This window comes from Syngnathus scovelli, chromosome 21 (genome assembly GCF_024217435.2).
Source record: "Syngnathus scovelli strain Florida chromosome 21, RoL_Ssco_1.2, whole genome shotgun sequence".
NCBI classification, from domain to species: domain Eukaryota; kingdom Metazoa; phylum Chordata; class Actinopteri; order Syngnathiformes; family Syngnathidae; genus Syngnathus; species Syngnathus scovelli.
In genome coordinates, this window is record NC_090867.1 from 9,809,396 (window position 1) to 9,834,576 (window position 25,181).

Consider the following 25,181-nt stretch of genomic DNA (forward strand, 5'->3'; position numbering starts at 1 on the left):
TTTATTTATATAGGGGCTCTTTGGACACAAGCGTCCCGAGTGACGTCATCGTGACGAAAGATGTGGGCGGTTCCCTCGACTGTCTTACGCGCAGGTGCAGCACTGAAGTTAGCGGCGTAAACATCTTCCCAAATTTGGCTTTTCCTTCAGGTTTTAACCGTATCAAGGTTGGAGACAGGCCTGTTGTGATCACTTTACGAGAGAGGAGGCCCGTCGACATGACTCTCAACCAGAACCATTCGGAGTCCGGTGGAGTCATTATCAACAACAGTGAAAGGTAGCAATTAACGATGTGTGTCACGGGCTAGCTAGCCAACACCGCTAATATAAATAGTCGACTGTATAATGTACTAGATCAATGTCACTTTGCGCACATTGCTAGTCTTCAGAGGCACCACTTGGAGTGACGCATTTCAGAGTCGGCTAGCTTAGTTTTCCCATGAGCTCACCACATACGTCAACACTTTGCTCCAACAGCGTGCTGACTGACACATGTAACATGTGCTAGTTATTCGATTTACTAAATCCAATCGAAGAGTTCAACCGTGTTACAACAAAGACGTCATGGGGACTCGAACATCAGGCATCAAAAGAGTCAATGCAGATTCTTCTAGAAGCAACGAGAACAGCTCCTTAACAGCTGATCCAGAATCAGATTAGTATGATCTGGAAGGAGATCGAATGTACAGTAGTAAGTCTAATCCTTTTAGAGAACTCAAAAGTGATGTCACCTGGCAATTGCACACTTATCCCCGTTATGTAATCGTCTCATTTTTAATTCATCCTTGCAGTCATTTGTAATGTAACTAAAAGCTTCTCAATGTTCGCGAGTGAGTTGTCCCCTTTCGGAATGATACAATAATAATGCTTGTGTTGGCGTCAGCGTTTTGATGAATCATGACAACGTGGAGCTGGCCTTCTGCGATGCGGATGGCTTACCTGAGGCCTTCAGAAAAAGCAAGAAGGGCAGCATTTACCTGACTCCGTACAGGGTGAGATCAAATACATATGAACGGTATGTCTTACAGTGCATTTGAGTAGTTCTCTTCTGTTTCAGGTGATCTTTGTGGCGAAAAGTCGAGACGCGCTCAGGTCTTTCATGATGCCTTTCTATTTGATGAAAGGCTGCGAGGTCAAGCAACCTGTACTTGGGGCAAATTACATCAAGGGGACCGTCAGCGCCGAGCCCGGAGGTCGGTTTCCAAGCGACCGGCAAAAGGTTCTACTTTGATTTCATTCGTTGCGTCGGTGTTGTTTGCGCGCAGGTGGATGGGAGGGCAGCGTGAGCTTCAAGTTGGTCTTTGCTGCGGGTGGAGCCATCGAGTTTGGGCAATACATGCTGGAGGTTGCCACTCAGGGTGAGGACACAAAATGTGCCGCTATTTCCGTCTTGATTCTTGACAGAATGGCCATACATAGCATAGCGTGAATGCTTTTGTCAACAGCTTCCAGAGGTCAGCCGGTCATTGCAGGCTTTGGCGGCGGATGTCCTTTCATTGCTAACGGAGCCTATGCTTATCCGCCTCCCCCTTCCAACGGGGAGTATCCCGCCGCCGACCCCCCGCCGTGCTACGGCTACCCCAACGTGCCTCCTCCAGGTAGCTTCTCAGACAAACCCCCCCAAAAAGTGAGTCCCTCTATTCTGCTACTTTCTGCACCACGCAGATGGCTTCTACCCCAACCCTCCGGCGTTCAATAACTCCGCAGCCTACATGGCCCCGCCTCCGTATTCATCCGCTCTGGGTCAGCAGCCCCCGCAGCACCCCGAAGGCCCCTCATCGGCCGCCGGTGAGCGTCCACCGGACATTTAGCCGAAAGCGTGCCGTTCCACAATCATTTTTTATTTTTTTTTTGCCTTCCCAGCTGAGGCTAAAGCAGCCGAAGCCGCCGCAGCCAGTGCTGCCAGCTGTTCCACGCGGCCCCCGACACACGTGTACTTGCCAGAGGTAAGCCTCGCAACAACGTAAGGTACTTTGTGAAATTCCAAAAAAGAATGTGGTTATATTGATAAGTCCATTTTGTATCACTGATCACCTGATATGTTTTCATTTTTTGTGTGCAGGATAAGCCTCCCCCCTACTCTCCTCCGGAAGACAAAAAGAACCAGTAGACCTCATTTCCGTTCACACATTTCAATTTCATTTGTTCAGGTCCTTCCTTCTTTTCTTGTCTTCCGATAGTTCTTGTCAATTACCCATTCCTTGATTGTCATTCCAACCCTTTTAAGCAATCTAATACTGGCTAAAAATGAATGAGAAAAGCTATTATTTATGATGATGATGATGATGATGATTAATGTGCTGCAAGAGTCCCTCTGCTTCATGTAGCTTTGCTATCTGTGACTTGTGTAACGTACTGCACAGTACAACTAGCAATCGGCTACGACAGAATTTTATGGTGCGCTTTGCTCTGCCAATCAATCCAGTGAGCGAAATGAAGTCGTTCTTTTTTTACCATTTAACTGTATATATGTAGAAGATAATATATAGCTTATCACACTCCAAGGCATCACCCTGCTTTGGATGAGAGGACGGCATAGATTAGAGTGAGTCAGTGAGTCCCTGATCCAGGATTAAGATCAGACACTGAGAAGCGATGTACAGACACCATCGATGATGTTGTCGAAAAGCAAAGCAAAGCAAAGCAAAGCAAAGCACAGGACGAACCCAATCAAAAGTCATGATGGAAAGGAGCGTGGATTCGGGTAGCAAGTTTTTGTCAGAGATTGCCTGTAATTCCTTCTCTAGTCACGTGTGTACTGTACGTTAGACGCGGCCGGTTCCTTGCTCATCTCTGGGCTCGCTCGCTCGCTCAGGCATGGCTCAAAGTATGAAGAAACTTACAAATGATCAATGACAGTTAACAGGCATTTATTAAACGGATGCTATTTAAATGTGTCATTCAAGTGTGATTTTTATTTCTCACACGATGGATGTCGATTTTTTTAACAGAAAGCAGGAGGCATGGTTGTGCCTCAAGGCCTCACTCAGCCTTGAAAACTGTGCTGATGTCTTCTGTCACACATTTGTGCAAAATTCCCAAATACCCATTGACCGATGCGAGCATCAAAAAGACATGTTACACTTCAAAACGAGTCACGTGTATATACAGAATTACCGTTAAAAAATGTGATTTGCGGTGTGCTTGAACGTTAAAAAAAAAATCAAATAAAAAGTTGCGCTTAACTTCCAACATCATTTATAAAAGGGAGTATATAAAAAGCACGACTCCCCATTTGTAAACAAAACACTCCATAGTGGAAGAAATGGGAAAAGCATTTGCTATAATGGGAGAATGAAATTTGTGCCACCAGAATGGGAATCATCTGCTTGTTTACCTAGCGACTATTTGTTCTTGGGACTCTACGTATCTGGCTAACTGAAAGGTGCATTTTATAACTCGCTGTCTTCATGCATTTGGACGAATTCAGCAGGAATGAAATGCTTATTGTCTCAAACAGAAAGCAAAACAAGTTCTTTGCACTCATATAGAGCATAGCGTGATGCTGACGCCTTCTCCTATCCAGCAAGCGGGGAAGAGCTCCTGGTTGAAGGCACAGTGGAAGGTGTGCAACCTGACGCCTCCATCTCCGTAAAAGGCGAGCGCGCCCGCATCGTAGTCCAGCAACATGCCAACGCGGCCGTGCTGATGAGAAGATCCCGCCACGGTCTCCTTGCGACCGTTGTGCCAGGCGTTGAGCTGCTTCTCGTCCAGCTGCAGACTCCAGGACACTTCGTTCATTCCCAGCATGCACCTCCGGCCCTTCTCTTTTCTGGGGATGGTGCTGTAGGTGACCTGAGGAGAGAGAACAGGAGGAGGAAAACGTCGGACTCGCTCAGAGCAGCACATTTGAAAGATGCTGAGTTGCCATGTACCTACCCCCAGGTAGGCCCACGGTTTGGAGACCTCCAGCTCCCAGTAGTGCTGGCCGTGTTTGAAGCCCTGGCTACACAGCACCTGCCAGGTGTGGTCAAATCGAGCTTGGTGCTCGACCACGTGACGCAGCCCTGAAGTCAGGTGCTCGGCTCTCCGGTTCTCTCGGGACAATACCAGATGGCTATTGGCCGTGCTGGGGTCAAAGGTCAGCGAGCATCTGTCTAGGGGTGAGGAAGACAAGAACATGTTGGTTTGTTGTTTTAAATGTGCCTTTGAGGTGGTGAACTTACAAGCGCTGAGGCCCTCCTTCCCATCAGGGTGGCTCGGAGCAGCCGGACTTGGAACCACAGCCAGAATGGGCCTCTTCTCCTGAGGGGAACCTGGTGGCGAATACACAGACAGACAATAAGGCGGAGGGGAGAACGAGGTCAGCTGAATTCTTCGGCTTTACCTTCTAAGTCCTGACCCACAACGGCGCAGACGGCTCTTTCGAGGTCCTCGACCACCAGCTTGGAGATTCGGGTCAGTGCCTCCGTGATGCCGCTTAGGCGATCCTGCAGGTGCGGCGTGAAGTCTGAAGAGACTTTCTTGAGGTGTGGAACTTCAATGAGCATCGATTCCTATTGGAAGAGATGCATGCTCATCTGTTCATGATGACGATGATCATTTGGGACATCCCCAAACCTTGATGAGCTCTGTATCGGAGAGGTTGTGCAGGGCTGCAATCTTAGCCTGGCTGGCCCTCAGCTTCTGGGCGTTCTCTTCCAGGTCAGAGAGACGCGACGTAGCCTCCGAGATGGCCGCCTCTTTCTGCTGCTCCATGAAACGCTCGGTGGCCTCCTGCCGCTCAGCCAATATTTTTATCACGGTGGAAAATTTGGCTGTGACCCGATTGGATGTCTGCTGCATGGTCTCCTGAAAAATTGAAAAGAACACAATGTAGGGAGAATGTATACGTGAGCTATGATGAAAGGAAGGCATTACCTTAGCTTGGTTGATATTTTCAGTTAGCTTGATAATACTTTGCGTGGTTTCTTCAATGAGCTTTGTCACCACCTCGTTCTTCTTCTCCAGTAACAGCTGTGTATTCAAAAAAAAAGAGTTTTAATCTGTAGCATGTGTCAGTTGTGCTAACCACGACAAAGGTGCACCTTTTGGTTGTTCATTTCCGCCTCCAACAAAGCCTTGTCATGCTTTTTGCACTCTCTGATGGCACACTCGCAGCACACTGACATTTGATCCTGCTTGCAGTAATAAACGAGAGGCTTATGATGCTGATCACAAAGCATGGATATGGATCCACCACCTTCGTCCTTTCCGCAATCTTTGCAAGATGGTGCGATGTTGCTGTTTGCAGCTTCAGTCAGCTGGGACAAGGACACGTTACGCTTCACAGTGGGCCTGGTGGCAAACTTCTCATTGCAGATGGGACAGTCAGGTCCAATATCTAACTGGCTTTTAGTGTCCCAATGGGTAGTGATGCATCTCTCGCAGAACGAGTGTCCACACGGGATGGTGGCAGGAATATGAAAGGGCTCTAAGCATATGGCACAGGTCAAGTTGGAGCTCTGAGAATTCATCTCTGGAAAAGCAACAACAACAATGAGTGTGTGTGTGCGTGTGTGCGCGCGCGTGCGTGTGTGTGTGACAATAACAAACAAGAGGTTGGTCAGGATGCATAGCTGTGACCATACATGTAGTGCATATGGTAGGAAATTATCGAGACTATTTAAAGCAGCATAAATAATACCTGATCGTATTTTCCAAATTGCTCATGCAACAACAAAGCAGTTCATAATAAGACAAGCGCAGTTAGCGCAGAAGCTATTGTTAGCCTTAGCCTGGTAGCTTCAGAACAAAACACACATGCTGGTACACATTAAAAGAAAATGTTATCATTCATTTCAAATGGGGATTAAATAAAGAAGCAATATAAATCATTATCACCTATCGGCGAAATTTACAGTTCATCGAGAATGATGAAAACGTCAGCTGATCATTTCCTACTGAGAGGACGATGCCTTCAAGTGCTATCAGAATAATTGTAAATCATCACAACACTATTCAGTATGTTTGCTATACGTCATTGATCTGCGTACATACATATATGTGTAAGTGTATTATTGATATTTTTTTAACAAAAGTGGTAGTAGCATGCCGTTATGCACCGTGCACGTATTTAAATCTAGCCAGGCAGCAATTTCGACAATCGGGTCAACTTTGACTCTCCTCGGCCACCGTAGATTTAGTCTCCAGCCAAGATGGCGCTGCGCTCGATATCTTCTGGTGTGCTAAGGAATTGGTTTGAATTAAGGGTCAATAATGCGATGAGTTTTGTCACAACAGGTACAGAAGATACCTTCATTGAACCTTTAATACGGTATTTGTCGATATGCATTTTGGTGTTTGGGCTTTTTCGTGCGTCCATGCTGCGTGGGGTCAAATCATACTGACACACTCAATGGCTCGTCGTGTGCAGTAAACACAAGTCGCAAAATGTCATCCAAATGCTTAAAGATGGATAGAGGAGGAGGAGATGGAAAAGGTTAAATGTGAATAGATGAGGTTTAGTATTCAAAACGACTTCATTTAATAGTTTACTTTTCATTCTACTGGAGAAGTGTGCCAAGAAAATGGAACGACATGACTTCAGACTACAGTACTAACTATAATATTTGTGTTTGCACTCAACAGCGTTCCTCTGTCGACAGCGTCCTCCTTTGGGTCCAATGCCCAATGAAGATATTGATGTTCAAAACATTGACACGATAGAGAAATATCGCAGCTACAATCGCTACTTCAGACGAGCTGAAGAGGCCAAGAACAAGCCGGTCTGGTGGAAGACCTACCGAGCATATATGGAGAAAGAGGATCCCGAACATGGTGAGAACGAATGTGTACCCAGCCAGCCAGCCAGCCAGCCAGCTTTGGCCGTCATATTTGATGCCCCGTGTGTTTGGTCAGGTGCCACGCGGGTGAACATCGGCCTGCCTGGTGATCGACCCTCCAGAAGCGTTCAACTGAAGGAGAGGAGGCAAAGGGTGAAGGAGAACAAGAAAAATGTCCAACTGGAGAGGGCGTGTCGTTTACGCACGTGTAGGTTCGATCGAGATGATTTCCATTGGTGCGAGTGTGGCTGGTTGTATCATTTGATATAAAGCGGTCGCTCGAGAAGATGCGTTTTCATGAACCTTGCTTGTCATTTTATTGTCTCTTTCTCCCTCAGTCAAGATATCTCTGGATGAAGTGCAGCAAATGTGGGAGAAGAGCAGTGGTCCCTTTCATATAAGAAGACTGGCTGACCACTACGGGGTCTTCAGGGATCTTTTCCCCATGGCGTATTTTGTGCCTCGTATCCCTCTGCGGATCGCTTATGGCCAAGAAATGAGTGGTCAAGTGCATTATGGGAATCAACTAACACCGACACAAGTATAAAGAGTGGAGCGATGAGTTCTTGCGACTGTTTCTTTGGTCTTTTTTCAATGTGCGACTGTTTCTTTGCTCATCAGACAGCATCTGCTCCTGTGGTCAGCTTCAATGCGGACGAAGGATCCCTTTGGACCCTCCTGCTCACCTCCCCTGGTCAGGCGGCCCCTTTCTAAACAGCTACTACGAATACATGGATCGATTCTTGTCAAATATGACGTCTTTTTGTGGATTTCAGATGAACATCTTCTCAATAATGAAGCGGAATACCTGCACTGGCTTGTGTAAGTCATTTCATATGTCGATTTGATTTCGCCAGTTGCATGTAAGCATACCTCAGCCAATCACAGTAAATGACATGTGACTTCAGCGGGAACATACCAGGTGGAGCGGTAGAGGCTGGAGAAGAACTATGTGACTATCTACCTCCTTTTCCCGCAAGAGGAACGGGCTTCCACCGCTACATTTACGTTCTTTTCCAGCAGGAGGGCCCCATTCACTTCCAGGAAGATTTGAAGCCGTCGCCATGGTGATCAACACACACACGCGCACGCACGCACACACAGCCGTTGCCTTGCATGGCTTGGCCAGACAATGACATCCCAGAATTGTAAACAATCGTTGCTTGTTCCTAGTCATTCACTCGCAGACCGTACGTTCAAAACAGTGGATTTCTACAGAAAGCACCAGGACAGCATGACACCAGCGGGTCTGGCGTTTTTTCAGTGCCAATGGGACGAATCGGTCACCGGCACCTTTCACGACACCCTCAGTGAGCGACACTCGACCGTAGCGTGCAAATCAAGTCAAGTTGCATCATGTCCTATTTGTGATCTCTTCACCTTTAGACATGAGGGAGCCAGTGTTTGAATTCATTCGTCCTCCGGTGTACCATCCCCCACAAGTGAAATACCCCCACGGACAACCGCTACGTTACCTGGACAGATACAGAAATGGAAAGGAGCAAACCCATGGCATATACTGACGAGATGACAAACTAAATGACAAATAAGAAAGGAAAGAAAATATTCCCGTTCAAAGGCTTCGAAATGCTTCACCGCCTATGTATGAGTTTTGTTGGAGGAATGAGGAATATGATATTAAAAATGATTGGGATTATACCAATATGCCTCTCTGTGGTACAACTACCGATTTTGTCACGTACATTTTGTTGTAGTGTTCTTTTATTTGTACCTTTTAGGTTTTAGCCCATATTTTTTTGTTTTGTTTAAAAATAAAGTATAAAGCAATAAACCAAGCGCACAATTGTGATCCCTCAGTCTGCACAACTCTGCTTTCCAAAGAAGCTTGGATGGGAGAGCAAAGGTTTGTTGACATGGATGACAGATGAATAGAGAGATGGATCAATAGATCATTTATTTGAATATTTTTTTATGATTCATACAGCTAAAAATATATCACCAAAACAAGGTATATTGTTTTCAAATTGCTGGAGTACAAGTAAATAGAAAGAGTACCTGAAAAATCTCAAAAACACCAAATATATTTCAGTATTATATATATATATTCTGTTTTCTTCCCTTTTTAATGAAATGCAGAATCCAAGGTGTGTCAGTGAATTTAATTCAAGGTCTTCTAGTCTAAGCAATATATAAAATGAATAACAAACCCCTGCAAATGCTCATGAGATTTGAATTGCCTTTTTTTTTTTTTTTTTTTTGGGGTAGGGTGCGATACTGCTTGGAGCCAATTTGAACACCTGCGGACACTTGTCACCTGCTATAAAGCAAGCTCACGTGGATGGTCACCATTCAAGCGTTCCTGAAGCGATGGCTCGTCTTTGGCTCCTTGTGGTTCTGGCTCATGCCCTCCTAACAGTCATAGGTGAGTAACGCGTTGCGTTTTTATTTTCTTTCATATTGTTTGACATTTTGCATGCTGGAAATAATTTGTGTCTGCGGGCCTTTGTTTTCCACCTGGAGCAGCCGAATCGGATGCACAGCTTGAAAATGGTGTGTCTTCAGATGATGTTTTGCTTCAGAGGGTGTATAAACTCCTCAAGTCTTTGGAGTTTCCATTGGCGCAAGAAAGTAAGTAGGGTTGCTTCACTTCTCTATTCCAGGCTTTCTTTGACTCAAGGTGCATTTTAAGCTGAGAAAGATCTTGCTGCACATCTCCAAAGTTACTACAGAATAAGTCGTTTTAGAAAATATGAGGCAACCTTGTTTGCTTCAAGTTCATTTTAGTGACTATTATCTTGTGATCAAAGGCTCAATCATGTCGAATGCTTAAACTAAAACAAATCATTTATCCTGGCATTTGAAATGATGAGCGGTGACGTCTGACATAACATGTTAGTTTACTTATAAAATCTGAACCTGCTAGGTTAATAAATGTATAGTTTTTCTACGATAAGTGTCGTTGCATAAAGGCACACCATGGTGGTGTGCTGCTTATACACCCTTTATTTTTCAATGTTAAGAATTTTTTTTTTGTCTATTTTTTTTAAGACCTACTTGAAACTGAAGAAGTGGAAGTCGAACTTGATTCTGCGCTTGGGCTGACTGACTTGGGCCACAACATGACCAAGGGCCACCAGGAGGATGCCTCCAGCTACAACATGACCGAGGGCCACCAGAATGATGCCTCCAGCTACAATGTGACCGAGGGCCACCAGGAGGACGCCTCCAGCTACAACATGACCGAGGGCCACCAGAATGATGCCTCCAGCTACAACATGACCGAGGGCCACTTGGAAGATGCCGCCAGCTACAACATGACCAAGGGCTACATGGAAGACGCTGCCATCTACAACATGACCAGGGGCCACATGGAAGATGCCAGCTACAACATGACGGAAGACGACAGCTACAACATGACCAGGGGCCACATAGAAGATGCCAGCTACAACATGACCGAAGACGCCAGCTACAACATGACCAAGGGCCACATGGAGGATGCCAGCGACAACGTGACCAAGGGCCACATGGAGGACGCCGGCTACAACATGACCAATGGCCACCAAGATGACGCCAGCTACAACATGACTGAAGACGCCAGCTACAACATGACCAAGGGCCTAATGGAAGACTCCTCCAGCTACAACATGACCGTGGGCCTAATGGAAGACGCCAGCTACAACATGACCGAGGGCCTAATGGAAGACGCTGCCATCTACAACATGACCAAGGGCCACATGGAAGACGCTGCCATCTACAACATGACCAAGGGCCACATGGAAGACGCCAGCTACAACATGACCGAGGGCCACATGGAAGACTCCTCCAGCTACAACATGACCGAGGGCCTAATGGAAGACGCCAGCTACAACATGACCGAGGGCCTAATGGAAGACGCTGCCATCTACAACATGACCAAGGGCCACATGGAAGACGCTGCCATCTACAACATGACCAAGGGCCACATGGAAGACTCCAGCTACAACATGACCAAGGGCCACATGGAAGACGCTGCCATCTACAACATGACCAAGGGCCACATGGAAGACTCCAGCTACAACATGACCGAGGGCCACATGGAAGACTCCTCCAGCTACAACATGACCGAGGGCCACATGGAAGACTCCTCCAGCTACAACATGACCGAGAGCCACCAGCCTAAATACATGAGTAGCAACCAACAAAATGATTCAAGTCTCAATTTGAGCAGTGACTACCAGTTGGAAGAAATGTTGGCTTTCCAGAATGACCAAGTGACCCTTGATGCAACAGATCATTTTGTAGATGTTAATGTTTAGAGTTTGTAGTAATCTCCGTGATTGAAGGCATGGAAGAGCCCAAATGTTCATGTACCAGTGTTTGTCCTCATAATAAATTCCTCACCATGATACTTGTTTAATTTTTGTTTCAAGACAAAGTGCTAGTTTAGATTAAAGGGTGGAAGAGCAAATTCTGAGATCACATTTAATTTCTGCATTAAAAGTGGGCTGAATTTGTCCTGTGACTTGTATAGATAGGGTCAACACAATGGTTTGAAACCAAAAGCTGTTCCAGATGTGAGCAACCTTTTCAATTTGATGTGGAATGGTTTACAAATTCCGCATAATTTGCTTAAAATTCCCCCAAACTTAATTTATACTCTTAAAATTGAAACACTTTAAAAATAAAGACAAAGCTGTGCACTGTAATATTTATATATTTTTTGCACCGAAGATGGGATGCATGTTTAACATTTGCATGTTAAGACATGATGCCAGTCCCCTTGTGATCAAATTGGGCTGATCTTAATAAAATGAATTTCACACTCTAGCCTGTAGAATCTATATTATAAACCTAGGCAAGTAGATTAAAGAATCTCTGCATCTGTTCATTTTAGATTTTTTTCTCCCCCCTGTAGAGCAGGGGAGCTTGATATTATGATGGCCGTTTATTGAGAAATGTCCAACTGGACAGACAGAGGCTTCCATCTGCCGTCGAAGAGGATGCATGGACCTCGCCGCTGTCCCACCAGCCAACTATCACCGCTGACAACCACTTGGTGATTTAGGAGGGAGGCCTGACTCGCAGGCCAGGCCCATAAGATTTATTTTATGCTCACCATAAATGTGTTGGAAAATAAAAACAATTCACACTTATGGACTCTTTTGTCTTTAACTAAAAATATAAAATCAATCAATCATGCCTGATTTAGGAATGTGGGAGGAGGATGGAATTCCTGGAGAAAAAAACTGTAGCAAAAGTACCAGTGTTAAAATACTTTCATCGAAAAGTAAAAGTAATAATCAAATTGTGAGGATTTTAAAATCCAGAAAATTAAATATTGTGTGGTTATCAGAAATATTCTCAAATCCAATAATGTTTAAACTTCATTGCTTTTAAAAGTTTGAACCAGAAGAAATTCAATGAAGACATTCTACGGTGGTTGGCAAGCAACTTCTGGGAGCATTAGCGCCACCTACCAGTGAGGAGTGTGAACCTGCTGTGCCACAATTAGAGGTGATTGGAACCAGATGTGGGCACTTGCCAACTACTATAAAAGCTGGAGTGCACCAATGTCTCCACAACTGCTCGCTGGAAGGAAGGAAGGAGGGAGGCATGGCTGCTGGGCTGCTCTTGGTTGTGGTGCTGCTGCAAGCTGCCTTGATCCACACAGGTCGTTTCAACACATGTTGAGATTGAAAAGTCTTTTCTTTCAGTCATTTGAATGCTGAATGCTGAATGCTGAGTTTGATTGCAGGGCTTTGTGTTCCTGCTGGCCTGAAACAAGATGAATCCAACTCTGGCCTTGAAGAATTTCAACAAGGTAAGCACTTTAGTGATGATTTGTAAGGTTGTGATAATGAGTGTTTTATTTTTCAACAGATGAGTCTCTTGGAGAGCTTCAAGAGGTGTTTGAACTGCTTCATTTTTTGGATTCTGTGTCAAGGCAACAAGCTAAAGATGGTAAGAACGTTGGTGGAACCAGAGATTTCTAGTCGCATTTCTCTGGATGGATTTGAAATGGAAACTATGCTTTGCAATGTATGTACAGCTTTAATTCACTGCCTCTGATGCATTAACAACATTTATCATTTTCAACAGGCCAACAGGCAACTGACCAAATGAAAATGGCTGACGTAGAAAGCAACCGCCAGCAGCTGAAAAATGTTGACTACAACCAAAAGAACTCGACCATGACCATGGGCCACCAGAATGACTCCAGCTACAATATGACCAAGGGCCACCAAGAGGATGACTCTGGCCACAACATGACCAAGGGTAGCCAGGAGGATGCCTCCAGCTACAACATGACCAAGGGCAGCCAGGAGGACGCCAGCTACAACATGACCAAGGGCAGCCAGGAGGACGCCAGCTACAACATGACCAAGGGCAGCCAGGAGGACGCCAGCTACAACATGACCAAGGGCCTAATGGAAGACTCCTCCAGCTACAACATGACCGTGGGCCTAATGGAAGACGCCAGCTACAACATGACCGAGGGCCTAATGGAAGACGCTGCCATCTACAACATGACAAAGGGCCACCAGGAAGACTCCTCCAGCTACAACATGACCGAGGGCCACATGGAAGATGCTGCCGACTACAACATGACCAAGGGCCACATGGAGGATGCCAGCTACAACATGACCGAGGGCCACATGGAAGACTCCTCCAGCTACAACATGACCGAGGGCCACATGGAAGACTCCTCCAGCTACAACATGACTAAGGGCTACATGGAAGATAGCAGCTACAACATAACAGAGGGCCACCAAGAGGACGCGAGCTACAACATGACCAAGGGCCACATGGGAGATGCCAGCTACAACATGACCAAGGGCCACATGGAGGACGCCAGCTACAACATGACTAAGGGCCACATGGAAGATGCCGCCAGCTACAACATGACCAAGGGCCACATGGAGGATGCCAGCTACAACATGACCGAGGGCCACCAGGAGGACGCCTCCAGCTCCAACATGACCAATGGCCACCAGGAGGATGCCAGCTACAACATGACCGAGGGCCACCAGGAAGACTCCTCCAGCTACAACATGACCGAGGACGCCAGCTACAACATAACCAAGGGCCGCATGGAAGATGCCAGCTACAACATGACCGAGGGCCACATGGCAGATGCTGCCAGCTACAACATGACCAAGGGCCACATGGAGGACGCCAGCTACAACATGACAGAGGGCCACATGGAAGATGCCGTCAGCTACAACATGACAGAGGGCCACATGGAAGATGCCGTCAGCTACAACATGACCAAGGGCCACCAGGAAGACTCCTCCAGCTACAACATGACCGAGGACGCCAGGTCCAACATAACCAAGGGCCACATGGAAGATGCCAGCTACAACATGACCAAAGGCCACCAGGAAGATGCCTCCAGCTACAACATGACCATGGGGCTCCAGAGTGACATGGCGCTTGACTACATGAGCCATGATGACCTGGGCTACCCAAATGACATGCATTACATGAGCTATGGTGACATGAGCTATGAGGACACAAGTGAACTGAGCCTGGACTACATGAGCCACAGCCTCCAAGACAGGAGTCGTGTCGTCTAGAACGAAGCCTTGATCGTTGACCAGCAGAGCTTCAACATGAGCAAGAGCAGTAGCTACAGGAATGATCAAATGTATGTGGGTGCCATGTTGAGTATGAATCTCTAAAGTTGGAACATGATGGAAGAGCTCTACAAAATAAATACATGAAATGTATGACCTTGTCTTTTTTGAAATTTTGATGACATTGTGGATTGTACCTGATAGGAGTAGAAAACCGTTTGACCAAAGGTCACCAGCTGCGTACCGGGGGGGGGGGGGGGGAAACAAAATCAGTAGATTGGTCAGGGTGCATCAGTAAATATGTTCTTCAGATCGGTCATTAGCCTGTGCTGTTTGAAAAAAAGTTGAATGCTGAGTAGCATCTATGTGCTCAAAAAATAAGTCTGAGTTAACTGGAAGCAAATCAATTTCAAGTACAGCCAAAGGATTCAACAAGAAACTTGTTGCATAATATCTACTGGCTAGTTTCACGTTATGGTTTCCATGTCCTTTTAAGTGGTCTTTTAGTGACCTGTCTGCAGGGGCATTCTCTATTGGGGCTCCAGAGCTTTGATACGCAGATAGCAGAGCTGCTACCTCAGTAGAAGCAGCTCTTCATTTTCGGTCTACTTTTTCTTTGCCTTGTGTGTTGCCTGCCCCCTGTTGCAGCCTGGTTGTCCTGGAAGTGGAAGGGGGTCCCTCCCATCTGTGGTCCCTTCTCAAGGTTTTTCATTTTGAGGGGTTTTTCCCTTGCCCTCCTGGGCGTTAAGAATAATTGTCAACTTTGCTCATGTGAAGCCCTTTGAGACTTGTCTGTGATTAAGGGCTATATACATAAATAAACTTGACTTTTAGTTGGGGTTTTTTTTTCTTTCCATTGGATATTCACTTCCCTACATACCAGAACCTCCTGAGTTCAGCCACTTGTCAAAGTACATGATGTAATTCCATCCATCTATACGAATGGAATTCTGCCCAAAAAGTGAGAATGCCGATGGAGATAAAGTGTGCATTTCAACCAAAACATTTGCTCAAATTCAAAAGTATCTTAGTATAAAGTAAGAATGTATTGGCTACTTTCCAGCACAATGCAAACTCCACACCAGGAGCAGTGGCTCCATATGTATCTTGCTGTGAGGTGGATATGCTAACCACAAGATGGTGCTGCCTCAATGATATTTCTTTTCTTTTTTCTTTTTCAATTGCTGAATCCAAGATGCAAACAACATCCAAAAGGGCTTGATTTGAATAATTGTCGACTGACATTGCCATTTTTTTCATGTTAGTGCTAATGAAGAAAATTTGAGCCAATTAGCAACAAACAGGTGTGGTCATTCTTTCCTGCTATAAAAGCTTGTGGCGTCTACCTTGCTCCCAATTGACATTGAAGCAATGGCTGCTGCTTGGCTCGTGCTTGTTCTGCTGCATATTGTCTTGGTCGACAGAGGTAGCTTTTGAACTTTAGCAACCTAAGATTGAGTTGAAGAACAATGATTTTGTTTCCGAAAGCTGAAATAACTTTGTGTTTGCAGGCTTTTGTGTTTCTGTTGCTGCTAAACAAGATGAGCTTAAAAAAGGTGAGCCAGGTGAGAATATTGATGCTTCAAATGTTTGATTTGTCAAATTTATCTGCCACAGTGTCTCCCAACAATGATTCCATCAAGAAGGTTTTTAAACTTCTCCAGTCTTTGGAGAATGCGTTAAAGCAGAAAAGTAAAGGTGAGAATATTTAAATACTACACAACACTGCTTATTGTTTAGAGATTTTAGAGAGAATTTCTCTTGTAAATGTGGATATATATTTATTTTTTTTCTTTCTATTTTTAAATATACCAAAGTGGAACCTGACCAAGCAAACCGCAACATGAGCAACACCATGCAGGAAGAAAACATGGTCAACCAACAGCAAAGCTCAAACATGGGCAATGTCCATCAGAACTTCATGATCCCCCAAGAAGCGATGAACACCCAGCAGCAGCTTGAGCACATGAGCAACGCTCAACAGCAAAGCGACGTTCAACACAATGTGATTCCCCAGCAGCAGGTCTCTAACAGCAGCAACACCCTCCAGCAGCAGCAGCAGCAGCAGCAGGAGGACATCTCCCGACAGCAGAGCTCCAACATGGGCAATGAGATTGTCATCCCACAGCAGCCGATCTCCAACATGAGCAACGCCCAGCAGCAGGAAAATGTCATGGTGAGCAATGTCCAACAGCAAAGCATTAGCAACCAGGAAGACAACCCAGTTGACTATGTCATGTCTGTAAATGTTTGATGGGTGCGGAATAAAAGCATGGAAATAATCCCATTTTTTGAAGTACTTCTGTCTGACATTTAACATTCATGCGTTTAAGAAAAAAAAAATGGGGAGTACACGAAAATACATGTGGACAGGTCTGGGTTCAGGAAGGGTTTTTTTTTTTATTTTTTTTTAAAGGTTATCTGAGAGGGAAAAAGAGCAGTACCCAATTTGTGTTGGGTGTGGTATGTCCCCCAGAGCTCCCTCTCTAGCACCACCAGTGTTCCTGAAATTTGCTTGTTCAAGACACGAGCTGAAATATGTACTTCAGCCACTTTGCTAGAACTGGAGAAGTGGGATGTTTTTCTCTTGGAGAAAAAAAACCCCTCTAAGTCTAAAGTGGGACTAGCACCTTAATTTGCCAATTGTAACACTCCCCCAAGTTGACTTACTTTAGGTGTTAGTCAAAAGACCTCATTCCAATGAGGAGCTTTGTAGGCAAGCCCCTTAAGGGGCTAACCCCCATGCACCATCATTTATTTTCAGATTCTCATCCATAACAGCTTGTTTAGGGAATTTGAATCTTTAAGTGTCCTTAGCATATGGTGTTGAAACTTGAGCCCTTTTAACTGGACAAGAAATGAAGCTGCTAATCCAAAGTTGGTTGCACTAAAATATTATTTGTGAATATGGTGCTGTTCATGGCTACCAACCAGTTTTTTGGGGGTTACCTTGTCAACTTGCGTCATTGTGCAATTTGGTTTTGCAGTAGATGAGCTTTTGAAAGGATATGTATGCACAATTGCAATTTGTGTTCACCAGGGGAGGGAAGTTTTACACTACATTCCAATTGTGGAGATTGGGTACTAATGTAAAAAGCTACAGACAGCTTGTAAAATCTGAAATTCTTTAATGCTGCAGCAATACAGACAAGCACACTTTAAACATTAACTGTCAAAACATCTGTCAAGTCATCATACAATTTGCCAGCCATGTCATCACTCTGGGGAGCCGTGGTCATGTTGGAGCTGGAGGGCTTGTTCTGCAGGCCCATGGTCATGTTGTAACCAGAGGCATCCTCCTGGTGGCCCTCGGTCATGTTGTAGCCAGAGTCACCCTCCTGGTGGCCCTCCGTCATGTTGTAGCCAGAGTCATCCCCCTGTTGGCCCTTGGTCATGTTGTAGCTGGAGACATTGCTCATGTTGTGGTCATCATTGCTCATGTTGGAGATGTTCTGGTGGCCCATTGTTATGACGTAGCCGGCAACATCCTCTTGGTGGTCTTCGGTCATGTTGTAGCTGGCGGCATCTTCCATGTGGCCCTCGGTCATGTTGTAGCTGGCGTCCTCCTGGTGGCCCTTGGTCATGTTGTAGCTGGCAGCATCTTTCAAGTGGCCCTTGGTCATGTTGTAGTTGGAATCTTCCATGTGGCCCTTGGTCATGTTGTAGCTGGCAGCGTCCTCTTGGTGGCCATTGGTCATGTTATAGCTGGCGTCCTCCTGGTGGCCATTGGTCATGTTGTAGCTGGCGTCCTCCTGGTGGCCCTCGGTCATGTTGTAGCTGGCGTCCTCCTGGTGGCCCTCGGTCATGTTGTAGCTGGCAGCATCATCTTGGTGGCCCTTGGTCATGTTGTAGCTGGCGTCCTCCATGTGGCCCTTGGTCATGTTGTAGCTGGCGTCCTCCATGTGGCCCTCTGTCATGTTGTAGCTGGAGGAGTCTTCCATGTGGCCCTTGGTCATGTTGTAGCTGGCGACATCTTCCATGTGGCCCTCGGTCATGTTGTAGCTGGCGTCCTCCATGTGGCCCTTGGTCATGTTGTAGCTGGCGTCCTCCATGTGGCCCTCTGTCATGTTGTAGCTGGAGGAGTCTTCCATGTGGCCCTTGGTCATGTTGTAGCTGGCGACATCTTCCATGTGGCCCTCGGTCATGTTGTACTCATCATTGCTCATGTAGTTGGAGATGTTCTGCAGGCCCTCACTCATGTGGCTCTGCTGGTAATGGTTGAAGGAGCCCTCTTTGGCATCAGTTTCTACTTTTGGGGGGAAAAAAAAAAAGATCTACATTAGCTGCCAATTCCAAATAGCCAGCTGCAGACAGAACCATTGAATATCCTTTACTAGATGGCAATGACCATAAAATTGTCATTTTAATTTGTTTATGGATGAAATTGGTACAGATAATGTAAGATGCACTTTTGATGGCATACGCAATATTTTTAGTTTCCCCTCCAAGGTATGTACATTGTGTTGCATTCAGTCTTTTGCCTGTGAGAATTTTTAGTGACACTCCAATTAGCTCACCTTCTTTAGTTTGTTGCTTCAGCATGGAATCCAAAGACTGGATGAGTTTCACAATCCTCTCCCGTGAAACATCATTGGCAAACACATCTACAGCAAAAAAAAAAAAAAGCACCATCACAAACAATTCAACAATTCGATACTCATCTGGCACACCATTGTTCAGCACATCATTGATCGTCAACATCTTGCATAGCACCAACTACAAGACAAAGATGTCATTTCAGCATGCAGGCACGCAAACACAAGAACAAGTCGTGAGCATCACCTCCGTCCATCGAGAGTGCATGCACCAGAACCAGCAGCAAGAGCCAAACAGCAGCCATGACTTCCGTAACGCTTGTGAGCTGAAGCAGCCGGATGAGCTTTTAAAGCAGGTGACCCCAACTCTTGCTAATCGGCTCTAATGAGCATTTGGAGGTTGACGTTATGATTTCTTTCTTTTGAAATATTCTAGTACCTCACCAAAGCTCATGCAAATCAGCCCAATTAGCACCAGGTGTGGTCACTTGTCAGCTGCTATAAAAGCTCAGGTTGCATGTTCTTTAGCATCGCTGCTCCTGACATGATGGCTCCTCTCTGGTTCCTGGGTCTGCTGGTGCATGCTGTTTTTATGGGCAGAGGTAGGTTAGGAAACGTCTTGTTTGTCACCCAATGTGTTTAACCCAATTTGTGTGGCACTGTCTGCAGGTCTATGTTCGCTACCTGGCTCGAGACAAAGTGAGTCCAATGCTTCTGATTTAAGTACGTATGGTGGGTGTGATTCATTTTATTTGTTGCTAACGCTTGTGTTCTTTTAAAAGCTGATGTTTCACCAGTGTTCAAGAAACTTCTAGAGTCTTTACATGCCATTCGCAGGCAATATGAACAAGGTGAGGAAAGTATAGAAATAGTTGCAAAACTCTCATCAAGCCCATATTTTCAGTGACATGCCATAAAAAGTGCTGTGTGTGTGTGTGTAGAACATCTGGCAGCAAAAGTTGAGCCAGATGACCAGCCCAGCTTCAACATAACCAAGGGCCTCATGGAAGATGCCAGCTACAACATGACAAAGGGCCACCAGGAAGACTCCTCCAGCTACAACATGACCGAGGGCCACCAGGAAGACTCCTCCAGCTACAACATGACCAAGGGCCACCAGGAGGACGCCAGCTACAACATGACCAAGGGCCACCAAGATGATGCTGCCAGCTACAACATGACCAAGGGCCACCAGGAGGACGCCAGCTACAACATGACCGAGGGCCGCATGGAGGATGCCAGCTACAACATGACCGAGGGCCACATGGAAGATGCTGCCAACTACAACATGACCAAGGGCCACATGGAGGATGCCAGCTACAACATGACCGAGGGCCACCAGGAGGACGCCTCCAGCTCCAACATGAGCAATGGCCACCAGGAGGATGCCAGCTACAACATGACCAAGGGCCACCAGGAAGACTCCTCCAGCTACAACATGACAGAAGACGCCAGCTACAACATGACCAAGGCCCACATTGAAGATACCAGCTACAACATGACCAAGGGCCACATGGAGGATGCCAGCTACAACATGACCGAGGGCCGCATGGAAGATGCTGCCAGCTACAACATGACCGAGGGCCACATGGAGGATGCCAGCTACAACATGACCAAGGGCCACATGGAAGACGCCAGCTACAACATGACGGAAGATGCCAGCTACAACATGACCAAGGGCCACATGGAGGACGCCAGTTACAACATGACCGAGGGCCACATGGAGGACGCCAGCTACCACATGACCATGGGCCCTCAAAACATCACATCCAGCTATGCAAGGAGCCTCAATCACCCAAGTGATGCTAATCATGAGAGCAGTGACCTGAGTTTTTTGTCAGCCTACCAGAAGGAAGAAATGGATGATGTTGTGACTGTGAATGTATGATGTAGTGTTGTCGTCTTGGTTTCAGCATAAATAAAGCTATGGTAATGTTCAAAGTAATGCTTGTCTGATTTGTATCTTATTGGAAAAAAAAAAAAAAAAAATGGGTGTGAAATCAAACAAATTATACAGAAAGGTCCAGTTTAGTGATCTGAGTTCCTCAAATTTTGTTTTTTCTTTAATGCTAAAGTAATCTGACTAATACTGCTGAATATTTGGAAGCACAAGAGCCGCTGCGCAGTGTCATGGAATTCCAATTTGCACTTTTAAAGCTCAAAGCAGCCTGGGCTTCAACACCAACAATGGCTGATCATTTCTCTACACACCATATTGATGGCAGTTCAGTGAAAAGGAGCTACAACCATTGAGTGCAAATGAATGAAGCTACTTAAGATACAGATGGCATGATTAAAAATTCCACCGAGGTCAAGTCAATCTGATCAAGGAATAAGAGTCTGCTGGGCGTCCATGCCGAGCTGCAGCGTGTTGCTAATGACTGACAGTGTTCACAACCCTGTCAACAATACCAAATGTTGAAATACGCTCGACTGACTCTCGCTTGAATGAGCTAAAAGTACTCCCCTGATCTGTGTGTGGTCTATGGAGACCAAGTCAGGGACGCTTCCATATGATGCTCAAGAATTTTGCTATTTGTATGCTGCACCCCACCTAGGTTGAATCTCTCACATTGCAGAGAATCTTGCCCATTGGGTAGACGTTACAAAGATCCGATCGACTGGATTGATTTGGCAAATCATTTATTTCGATGCAAAATTGCCCATCGGTTGTAACGTCATCCATCCATCACTTGCAGATTGAGCAATGATGCTATTGATCGGATCAGCAAAATGTAACATGACAGCAAACGTATTCATTCTGTGCTGCCATCGTTGGGGGTTCCTCAGCATATACAGTTGTATTTTTTCCCCTCACTTTGTATTTTTGGGGATAATTAATCATTCATTTAATAAGTTTCTTGCTTAAATTTGAGATCCTAACTATGAGGCAGATGTGCTCACCACCATACATCTATGCTTCCTTAACCACAACTTTCTTCCTATGTTTTCATCAAATGCAGAATACATTTTATGATGAATTTTTTCAAAATGTAAATATTTTTTTGTCATGCAGCTGCAGCCAATTAGCATCATCACTTGTCACCTGCTATAAGAGCGAGCTCATTCGGTCAGTTCTCCTCGTTCGCAACTGTAACGGAAGGAATGGCTGCTCTTTGGATCTCGCTTGTGCTGGTGCTTGCGGTTTTGATGAACGGAGGCGATGGTAAGTAACATTTAGGAGCCCAAAACAGAATGGTTGTGTCCTCAAATGCGGCCCCTGTTTTCCAGCTGCAGCTGTTACCCCAAATGATAACAATACTGCGCAAGGTAAGAACATTGATTGAGTCAAAGCTCATTGTGTGACATGAACACTTGTTTTGTTTGCAACAGATGGCCTTTTGCTTGAGGAAGCTGTTCAACTCCTTCATGCTTTGGATTCTGTGTTGAAGCTGCAAAGTAAAGGTAAGGATTTTTTTGTTTTGTTTTTTTTCTCCCCCTCCCTCATCTGGTAGTTTCACCACCTTTTTGAGCCGAGGCACACATTTGGCAATAGTGTTAAAAATGGCGCAGAACTGCCGAAATGTTCCAATTCTGATTTCTCAACTTGAAAAATAGAATGCTTTTCTTAAAGGTACAAACGGATCATTTAATGATGAATTTATTTCAGTAAATATGAACTAAAACTGCATAAAAGTTGTTCCTTCTGCTAATTAGCACAAGCACATGTTGTGCAAAAATGCCCAGTGTTTGGAAGTAAACTTTTTTTTATTTTATATTCCAACTGGCAGTCAGTGACGACTCCAGCCGTGACTACCAGAACATGAGCATGGCCCACCAAAAAGATTACTTCATGCAAGATGAGAGCTACAACATGAGCATGGGCTACCGGAAAAAGGACTCTGGTCAGGATGAGCAGAACATGACCAAGGTCCACCAAAATGAAGTCCTGCAAGACTACCAGAACATGACCAATGGCCACCAGAATGAAGCCATGCAAGACGACCAGAACATGATGAAGATCTATCAGAATGAAACTATGCAAGACTACCAGAACATGACCAAGCTCTATCAGAATGAAACCATGCAAGACTACCAGAACATGACCAAGGTCTATCAGAATGAAACCATGCAAGACTACCAGAACATGACCAAGGTCTACCAGAAGGAAGCCATGCAAGACTACCAGAACAGTGAATTCATGCAATACCAGAACCCCTTGAATAATGGTCGTCTGAACATGAGCAATAGTGACATGATGGAAAACCAGAATGACAGCATGGACGATTACTTGTACACAGTGGTTGTAAATGTTTGAAGTCCTTGATTGCAGTGAGTAACTACTGTGAGATGGAATAAAAACTCTTAATATTTAAACATCTGTCATTTTTTTGGACCATGTTCAGATAATTCCTTATTTAATTGTGGAGAAAACTTTAGGAAAGTAAACCTAATCCATTGTGTAAGTGCACTTTCTTTTATATTTATATCTTTTTTATATTTGAAAGGTAAAGGACTGAAGAATAGTCAGGTGAAATCATGATTTATATTCCATTTCCAGATGGGTTGAGAATGCACAAGATGTGAGTGAGCAACTTCAGCAAGCCAGGCTGAAATTCAAATGGCTAATAAATACTGACGGATTTTTGGTATTTGACTATTTTTAATAAAGCCATTGACAAATTGAATCACACATGGCAACGAAGCACATAATGACGACTGATGAACTTAGGGTGACCAGACATACAGGCAAGATTTTGACTGGAGTTTATGAAGCGCTTCGTGTAATGACGCCAAGCTACCTGAAGATGGCAGTGCCCCCATTCACTTGTATGTAACCCAGTGTCAAATGAACATGTCGATTTCCTTCATTGCTCTTTCTTGAATGTAAATAGAATTTGGTTATTAGGACTTAAACATGAGTATTTCACTGTACATTTGTTAAGTTTAAAATATCATCACATCAGCACAATTAAATAAATACGTACGTAGGTCGTACGATATTAAACATACAGGCTTTTAACTCGACAGTTTATGAAGCGGTTCATGTAATGACGCCAGGCTACCACAAGACGGCAGTGCCCCCATTCACTTGTATGGAACCCAGCGTCAAATGAACATGTCCATTTCCTTTTCGTCATTGCTCTTCCTTGAATGTAAATATAAGTTGGTGACCAGACGTCCATTTTCCCCCGGACATGTCCTACTTTTGAGCCCTAAAAAAACGTCTGGGGGGGGATTTTCTTTGGAGGAAAAAAAAATGACCACGTATAGTAAGAGACTCACAAAACTTTACCCGGTGATCGGGAGACCGTGGTTCGAGCCCCAGTCGTCCAGGATTTTCTTTGTAGTATAAAAATGACCACGAATACTAAGTATGACCATAAATATAGATTAAGACTTTTTCGGGAGTATTAAATTGAAATGGTAAAGTACACTACCCAAAAAAAAGTGGCCGAGCTTCGCTGACAAAATGGCAAAGTGGTTTTTAACTTTACCCGGTAATCGGGAGACCATGGTTCGAGCCCCACATGAAGCAGTCTTTGAGCTAAAGTTGGATTAGTGCAAGACTCGAACTCGGTTCTCCCGAACATAAGGCAAAAGCTTTACCCATTACACCATTTGGTGTTCTACGTTTCGGGAGGAATTTGGTAATTTTATCTATGTCAGCCAAAATAGCTGAATGGTTTCTGACTTGGGTTGTCATCCCGCAACCTCGGGTTCGAGTCTCGCTTTAGTCATAATTTCCAAATAAATAGAGGGACATGGTAGATTCGAACCCGCCTCTCGTGAACCCAAGGTAAAATATTTAACCATTCGGCCATTCGAGCTCTTAAACATCTTGGTCGACTGTTTGTAATTGAAGGTTACTCTAAACTTTTCCTGAAGATACATTCATGATTTGTGATCATACAAACAAATCTACCATCTCACGACAACAGGCAATGGTCGAGGGGTTAACACCTTTGCCTACGATGATTGCGAGGCTGGTTCGAAGCCCGAACCTTCCAAAGACTGCACTTTGCAGTTTCTCGCATGCTTTTCTGGTGAGTGCCTGCGATCGAAAGGTTTTATTTTTCTTTTTTCTACTTCTTCTAATGACGTCATCACAAAAAGAGTATAAAAGGCGTCAAGAACGCGACGATCAATCTTTCACTCTCCTCTGACGGCGAGCGCCACGCTGCTCTGGTCCACCTGCTGCGCCAGCCGCACTCCATTCCAGAACGGACAAGGTAACTGCTTTTGCTCTCTTTCAGCGTCAAGATGCACTTTGGGCGTGCTTCCATCTTGCAAGCTAAAACGTTTGCAGAAGCTAGCGTTAGCAGTTAGCGTCTTCAACGACCACCCAAACGCATTTATTTGGCGTGCATTTTGGTGCAACGGAATAATTTAAGCATTTAACGGTGGGTAAGTACATGTACATT

General features: G+C 45.1%; 9 protein-coding genes across 21 annotated transcripts; 7 read left to right on the plus strand and 2 right to left on the minus strand.

The window, feature by feature from the left end:
• The first annotated feature begins 49 nt into the window (after positions 1 to 49).
• Positions 50 to 2,900, plus strand: wbp2 (WW domain binding protein 2). Its single transcript, XM_049759986.1, has 8 exons — positions 50 to 277; positions 884 to 992; positions 1,058 to 1,193; positions 1,266 to 1,358; positions 1,446 to 1,598; positions 1,666 to 1,788; positions 1,864 to 1,946; positions 2,063 to 2,900. Exons 1-8 carry the CDS (start codon positions 219 to 221, stop codon positions 2,108 to 2,110), a joined length of 804 nt encoding a protein of 267 aa, XP_049615943.1. The 5' UTR covers positions 50 to 218; the 3' UTR covers positions 2,111 to 2,900.
• Positions 2,854 to 5,956, minus strand: trim65 (tripartite motif containing 65). Its single transcript, XM_049759904.1, has 8 exons — positions 5,824 to 5,956; positions 5,028 to 5,458; positions 4,861 to 4,956; positions 4,561 to 4,791; positions 4,328 to 4,496; positions 4,167 to 4,256; positions 3,880 to 4,097; positions 2,854 to 3,795 (listed from the first exon to the last, which is right to left on the minus strand). Exons 2-8 carry the CDS (start codon positions 5,454 to 5,456, stop codon positions 3,484 to 3,486), a joined length of 1,545 nt encoding a protein of 514 aa, XP_049615861.1. The 5' UTR covers positions 5,457 to 5,458; positions 5,824 to 5,956; the 3' UTR covers positions 2,854 to 3,483.
• Positions 5,957 to 6,066: 110 nt separating this feature from the next.
• Positions 6,067 to 8,560, plus strand: mrpl38 (mitochondrial ribosomal protein L38). 3 transcript variants are annotated; one of them, XM_049759940.2, is made up of 9 exons: positions 6,067 to 6,222; positions 6,571 to 6,759; positions 6,841 to 6,972; positions 7,103 to 7,305; positions 7,386 to 7,458; positions 7,541 to 7,586; positions 7,673 to 7,831; positions 7,938 to 8,074; positions 8,151 to 8,560. In XM_049759940.2, exons 1-9 carry the CDS (start codon positions 6,138 to 6,140, stop codon positions 8,285 to 8,287), a joined length of 1,161 nt encoding a protein of 386 aa, XP_049615897.1. In that variant the 5' UTR covers positions 6,067 to 6,137; the 3' UTR covers positions 8,288 to 8,560. The 3 variants fall into 3 exon arrangements, with proteins under 3 accessions (XP_049615897.1, XP_049615896.1, XP_049615898.1); XM_049759941.1 differs by lacking the exon at positions 6,067 to 6,222 and adding an exon at positions 6,233 to 6,256; XM_049759939.1 differs by having other exon boundaries at positions 6,571 to 6,972.
• Positions 8,561 to 9,008: 448 nt separating this feature from the next.
• On the plus strand, positions 9,009 to 11,110 carry LOC125991634 (autotransporter adhesin UpaG-like). Of its 5 annotated transcripts, none has more exons than XM_049759776.2 (5): positions 9,057 to 9,147; positions 9,246 to 9,353; positions 9,774 to 9,947; positions 9,990 to 10,420; positions 10,460 to 11,110. In XM_049759776.2, the coding sequence occupies exons 1-5, from the start codon at positions 9,093 to 9,095 to the stop codon at positions 11,018 to 11,020; spliced, it is 1,329 nt and encodes a 442-aa protein (XP_049615733.2). In that variant the 5' UTR covers positions 9,057 to 9,092; the 3' UTR covers positions 11,021 to 11,110. The 5 variants fall into 5 exon arrangements, with proteins under 5 accessions (XP_049615731.2, XP_049615733.2, XP_068505590.1 ...); XM_068649489.1 differs by having other exon boundaries at positions 9,990 to 10,235; positions 10,272 to 11,110; XM_049759780.2 differs by having other exon boundaries at positions 9,990 to 10,102; positions 10,187 to 11,110.
• A 1,140-nt stretch (positions 11,111 to 12,250) lies between these two features.
• On the plus strand, positions 12,251 to 14,434 carry LOC137839537 (repetin-like). Of its 2 annotated transcripts, none has more exons than XM_049759807.2 (5): positions 12,251 to 12,375; positions 12,460 to 12,525; positions 12,585 to 12,665; positions 12,804 to 13,129; positions 13,322 to 14,434. In XM_049759807.2, the coding sequence occupies exons 1-5, from the start codon at positions 12,318 to 12,320 to the stop codon at positions 14,279 to 14,281; spliced, it is 1,491 nt and encodes a 496-aa protein (XP_049615764.2). In that variant the 5' UTR covers positions 12,251 to 12,317; the 3' UTR covers positions 14,282 to 14,434. The 2 variants fall into 2 exon arrangements, with proteins under 2 accessions (XP_049615764.2, XP_068505587.1); XM_068649486.1 differs by having other exon boundaries at positions 13,619 to 14,434.
• A 1,167-nt stretch (positions 14,435 to 15,601) lies between these two features.
• On the plus strand, positions 15,602 to 16,568 carry LOC125991694 (probable basic-leucine zipper transcription factor Q). Its single transcript, XM_049760008.2, has 4 exons — positions 15,602 to 15,707; positions 15,793 to 15,837; positions 15,899 to 15,979; positions 16,099 to 16,568. Exons 1-4 carry the CDS (start codon positions 15,653 to 15,655, stop codon positions 16,533 to 16,535), a joined length of 618 nt encoding a protein of 205 aa, XP_049615965.1. The 5' UTR covers positions 15,602 to 15,652; the 3' UTR covers positions 16,536 to 16,568.
• An 821-nt stretch (positions 16,569 to 17,389) lies between these two features.
• LOC125991675 (probable serine/threonine-protein kinase clkA) lies at positions 17,390 to 19,222 on the minus strand. Of its 4 annotated transcripts, none has more exons than XM_049759970.2 (5): positions 19,064 to 19,160; positions 18,952 to 18,997; positions 18,799 to 18,885; positions 18,403 to 18,527; positions 17,390 to 18,177 (listed from the first exon to the last, which is right to left on the minus strand). In XM_049759970.2, the coding sequence occupies exons 1-5, from the start codon at positions 19,082 to 19,084 to the stop codon at positions 17,440 to 17,442; spliced, it is 1,017 nt and encodes a 338-aa protein (XP_049615927.1). In that variant the 5' UTR covers positions 19,085 to 19,160; the 3' UTR covers positions 17,390 to 17,439. The 4 variants fall into 4 exon arrangements, with proteins under 4 accessions (XP_049615927.1, XP_049615926.1, XP_049615929.1 ...); XM_049759969.2 differs by having other exon boundaries at positions 18,403 to 18,530; positions 19,064 to 19,157; XM_049759972.1 differs by lacking the exon at positions 18,952 to 18,997 and having other exon boundaries at positions 19,064 to 19,222.
• Positions 19,223 to 19,301: 79 nt separating this feature from the next.
• si:ch73-248e21.5 (repetin) lies at positions 19,302 to 20,761 on the plus strand. 2 transcript variants are annotated; one of them, XM_068649492.1, is made up of 4 exons: positions 19,302 to 19,418; positions 19,486 to 19,515; positions 19,599 to 19,667; positions 19,758 to 20,761. In XM_068649492.1, exons 1-4 carry the CDS (start codon positions 19,334 to 19,336, stop codon positions 20,702 to 20,704), a joined length of 1,131 nt encoding a protein of 376 aa, XP_068505593.1. In that variant the 5' UTR covers positions 19,302 to 19,333; the 3' UTR covers positions 20,705 to 20,761. The 2 variants fall into 2 exon arrangements, with proteins under 2 accessions (XP_068505593.1, XP_068505592.1); XM_068649491.1 differs by having other exon boundaries at positions 19,349 to 19,418; positions 19,486 to 19,539.
• A 1,092-nt stretch (positions 20,762 to 21,853) lies between these two features.
• On the plus strand, positions 21,854 to 23,133 carry LOC125991689 (uncharacterized protein PF3D7_1120600-like). 2 transcript variants are annotated; one of them, XM_049759997.1, is made up of 4 exons: positions 21,854 to 21,982; positions 22,048 to 22,086; positions 22,150 to 22,221; positions 22,548 to 23,133. In XM_049759997.1, the coding sequence occupies exons 1-4, from the start codon at positions 21,922 to 21,924 to the stop codon at positions 23,072 to 23,074; spliced, it is 699 nt and encodes a 232-aa protein (XP_049615954.1). In that variant the 5' UTR covers positions 21,854 to 21,921; the 3' UTR covers positions 23,075 to 23,133. The 2 variants fall into 2 exon arrangements, with proteins under 2 accessions (XP_049615954.1, XP_049615955.1); XM_049759998.2 differs by lacking the exon at positions 22,048 to 22,086 and having other exon boundaries at positions 21,869 to 21,982.
• The last annotated feature ends 2,048 nt before the right edge of the window (positions 23,134 to 25,181 follow it).

Coding starts and splice junctions, on each gene's coding strand:
- wbp2 (XM_049759986.1), top strand. CDS start 219: ATGACTCTCAACCAGAACCATTCGGAGTCCGGTGGAGTCATTATCAAC. Junction 278..883: donor ATTATCAACAACAGTGAAAG/GTAGCAATTAAC, acceptor TGTTGGCGTCAG/CGTTTTGATGAATCATGACA. Junction 1,194..1,265: donor CGTCAGCGCCGAGCCCGGAG/GTCGGTTTCCAA, acceptor GTTTGCGCGCAG/GTGGATGGGAGGGCAGCGTG.
- trim65 (XM_049759904.1), bottom strand. CDS start 5,456: ATGAATTCTCAGAGCTCCAACTTGACCTGTGCCATATGCTTAGAGCCC. Junction 4,792..4,860: donor AAAATATCAACCAAGCTAAG/GTAATGCCTTCC, acceptor TCAATTTTTCAG/GAGACCATGCAGCAGACATC. Junction 4,098..4,166: donor GAAGGAGGGCCTCAGCGCTT/GTAAGTTCACCA, acceptor CCTCACCCCTAG/ACAGATGCTCGCTGACCTTT.
- mrpl38 (XM_049759939.1), top strand. CDS start 6,138: ATGGCGCTGCGCTCGATATCTTCTGGTGTGCTAAGGAATTGGTTTGAA. Junction 6,223..6,570: donor GATGAGTTTTGTCACAACAG/GTACAGAAGATA, acceptor TGCACTCAACAG/CGTTCCTCTGTCGACAGCGT. Junction 7,587..7,672: donor GAATACCTGCACTGGCTTGT/GTAAGTCATTTC, acceptor ATGTGACTTCAG/CGGGAACATACCAGGTGGAG.
- LOC125991634 (XM_049759773.2), top strand. CDS start 9,093: ATGGCTCGTCTTTGGCTCCTTGTGGTTCTGGCTCATGCCCTCCTAACA. Junction 9,148..9,245: donor TGCCCTCCTAACAGTCATAG/GTGAGTAACGCG, acceptor TTCCACCTGGAG/CAGCCGAATCGGATGCACAG. Junction 9,354..9,773: donor GTTTCCATTGGCGCAAGAAA/GTAAGTAGGGTT, acceptor ATTTTTTTTAAG/ACCTACTTGAAACTGAAGAA.
- LOC137839537 (XM_049759807.2), top strand. CDS start 12,318: ATGGCTGCTGGGCTGCTCTTGGTTGTGGTGCTGCTGCAAGCTGCCTTG. Junction 12,376..12,459: donor AGCTGCCTTGATCCACACAG/GTCGTTTCAACA, acceptor GTTTGATTGCAG/GGCTTTGTGTTCCTGCTGGC. Junction 12,526..12,584: donor CCTTGAAGAATTTCAACAAG/GTAAGCACTTTA, acceptor ATTTTTCAACAG/ATGAGTCTCTTGGAGAGCTT.
- LOC125991694 (XM_049760008.2), top strand. CDS start 15,653: ATGGCTGCTGCTTGGCTCGTGCTTGTTCTGCTGCATATTGTCTTGGTC. Junction 15,708..15,792: donor TATTGTCTTGGTCGACAGAG/GTAGCTTTTGAA, acceptor TTGTGTTTGCAG/GCTTTTGTGTTTCTGTTGCT. Junction 15,980..16,098: donor GTTAAAGCAGAAAAGTAAAG/GTGAGAATATTT, acceptor AATATACCAAAG/TGGAACCTGACCAAGCAAAC.
- LOC125991675 (XM_049759969.2), bottom strand. CDS start 19,084: ATGCACTCTCGATGGACGGAG. Junction 18,998..19,063: donor TGCACTCTCGATGGACGGAG/GTGATGCTCACG, acceptor TTTGTCTTGTAG/TTGGTGCTATGCAAGATGTT. Junction 18,886..18,951: donor CAATGATGTGCTGAACAATG/GTGTGCCAGATG, acceptor TTTTTGCTGTAG/ATGTGTTTGCCAATGATGTT.
- si:ch73-248e21.5 (XM_068649492.1), top strand. CDS start 19,334: ATGTTCTTTAGCATCGCTGCTCCTGACATGATGGCTCCTCTCTGGTTC. Junction 19,419..19,485: donor TGCTGTTTTTATGGGCAGAG/GTAGGTTAGGAA, acceptor CACTGTCTGCAG/GTCTATGTTCGCTACCTGGC. Junction 19,516..19,598: donor GCTACCTGGCTCGAGACAAA/GTGAGTCCAATG, acceptor TTCTTTTAAAAG/CTGATGTTTCACCAGTGTTC.
- LOC125991689 (XM_049759997.1), top strand. CDS start 21,922: ATGGCTGCTCTTTGGATCTCGCTTGTGCTGGTGCTTGCGGTTTTGATG. Junction 22,087..22,149: donor TGATAACAATACTGCGCAAG/GTAAGAACATTG, acceptor TGTTTGCAACAG/ATGGCCTTTTGCTTGAGGAA. Junction 22,222..22,547: donor GTTGAAGCTGCAAAGTAAAG/GTAAGGATTTTT, acceptor TCCAACTGGCAG/TCAGTGACGACTCCAGCCGT.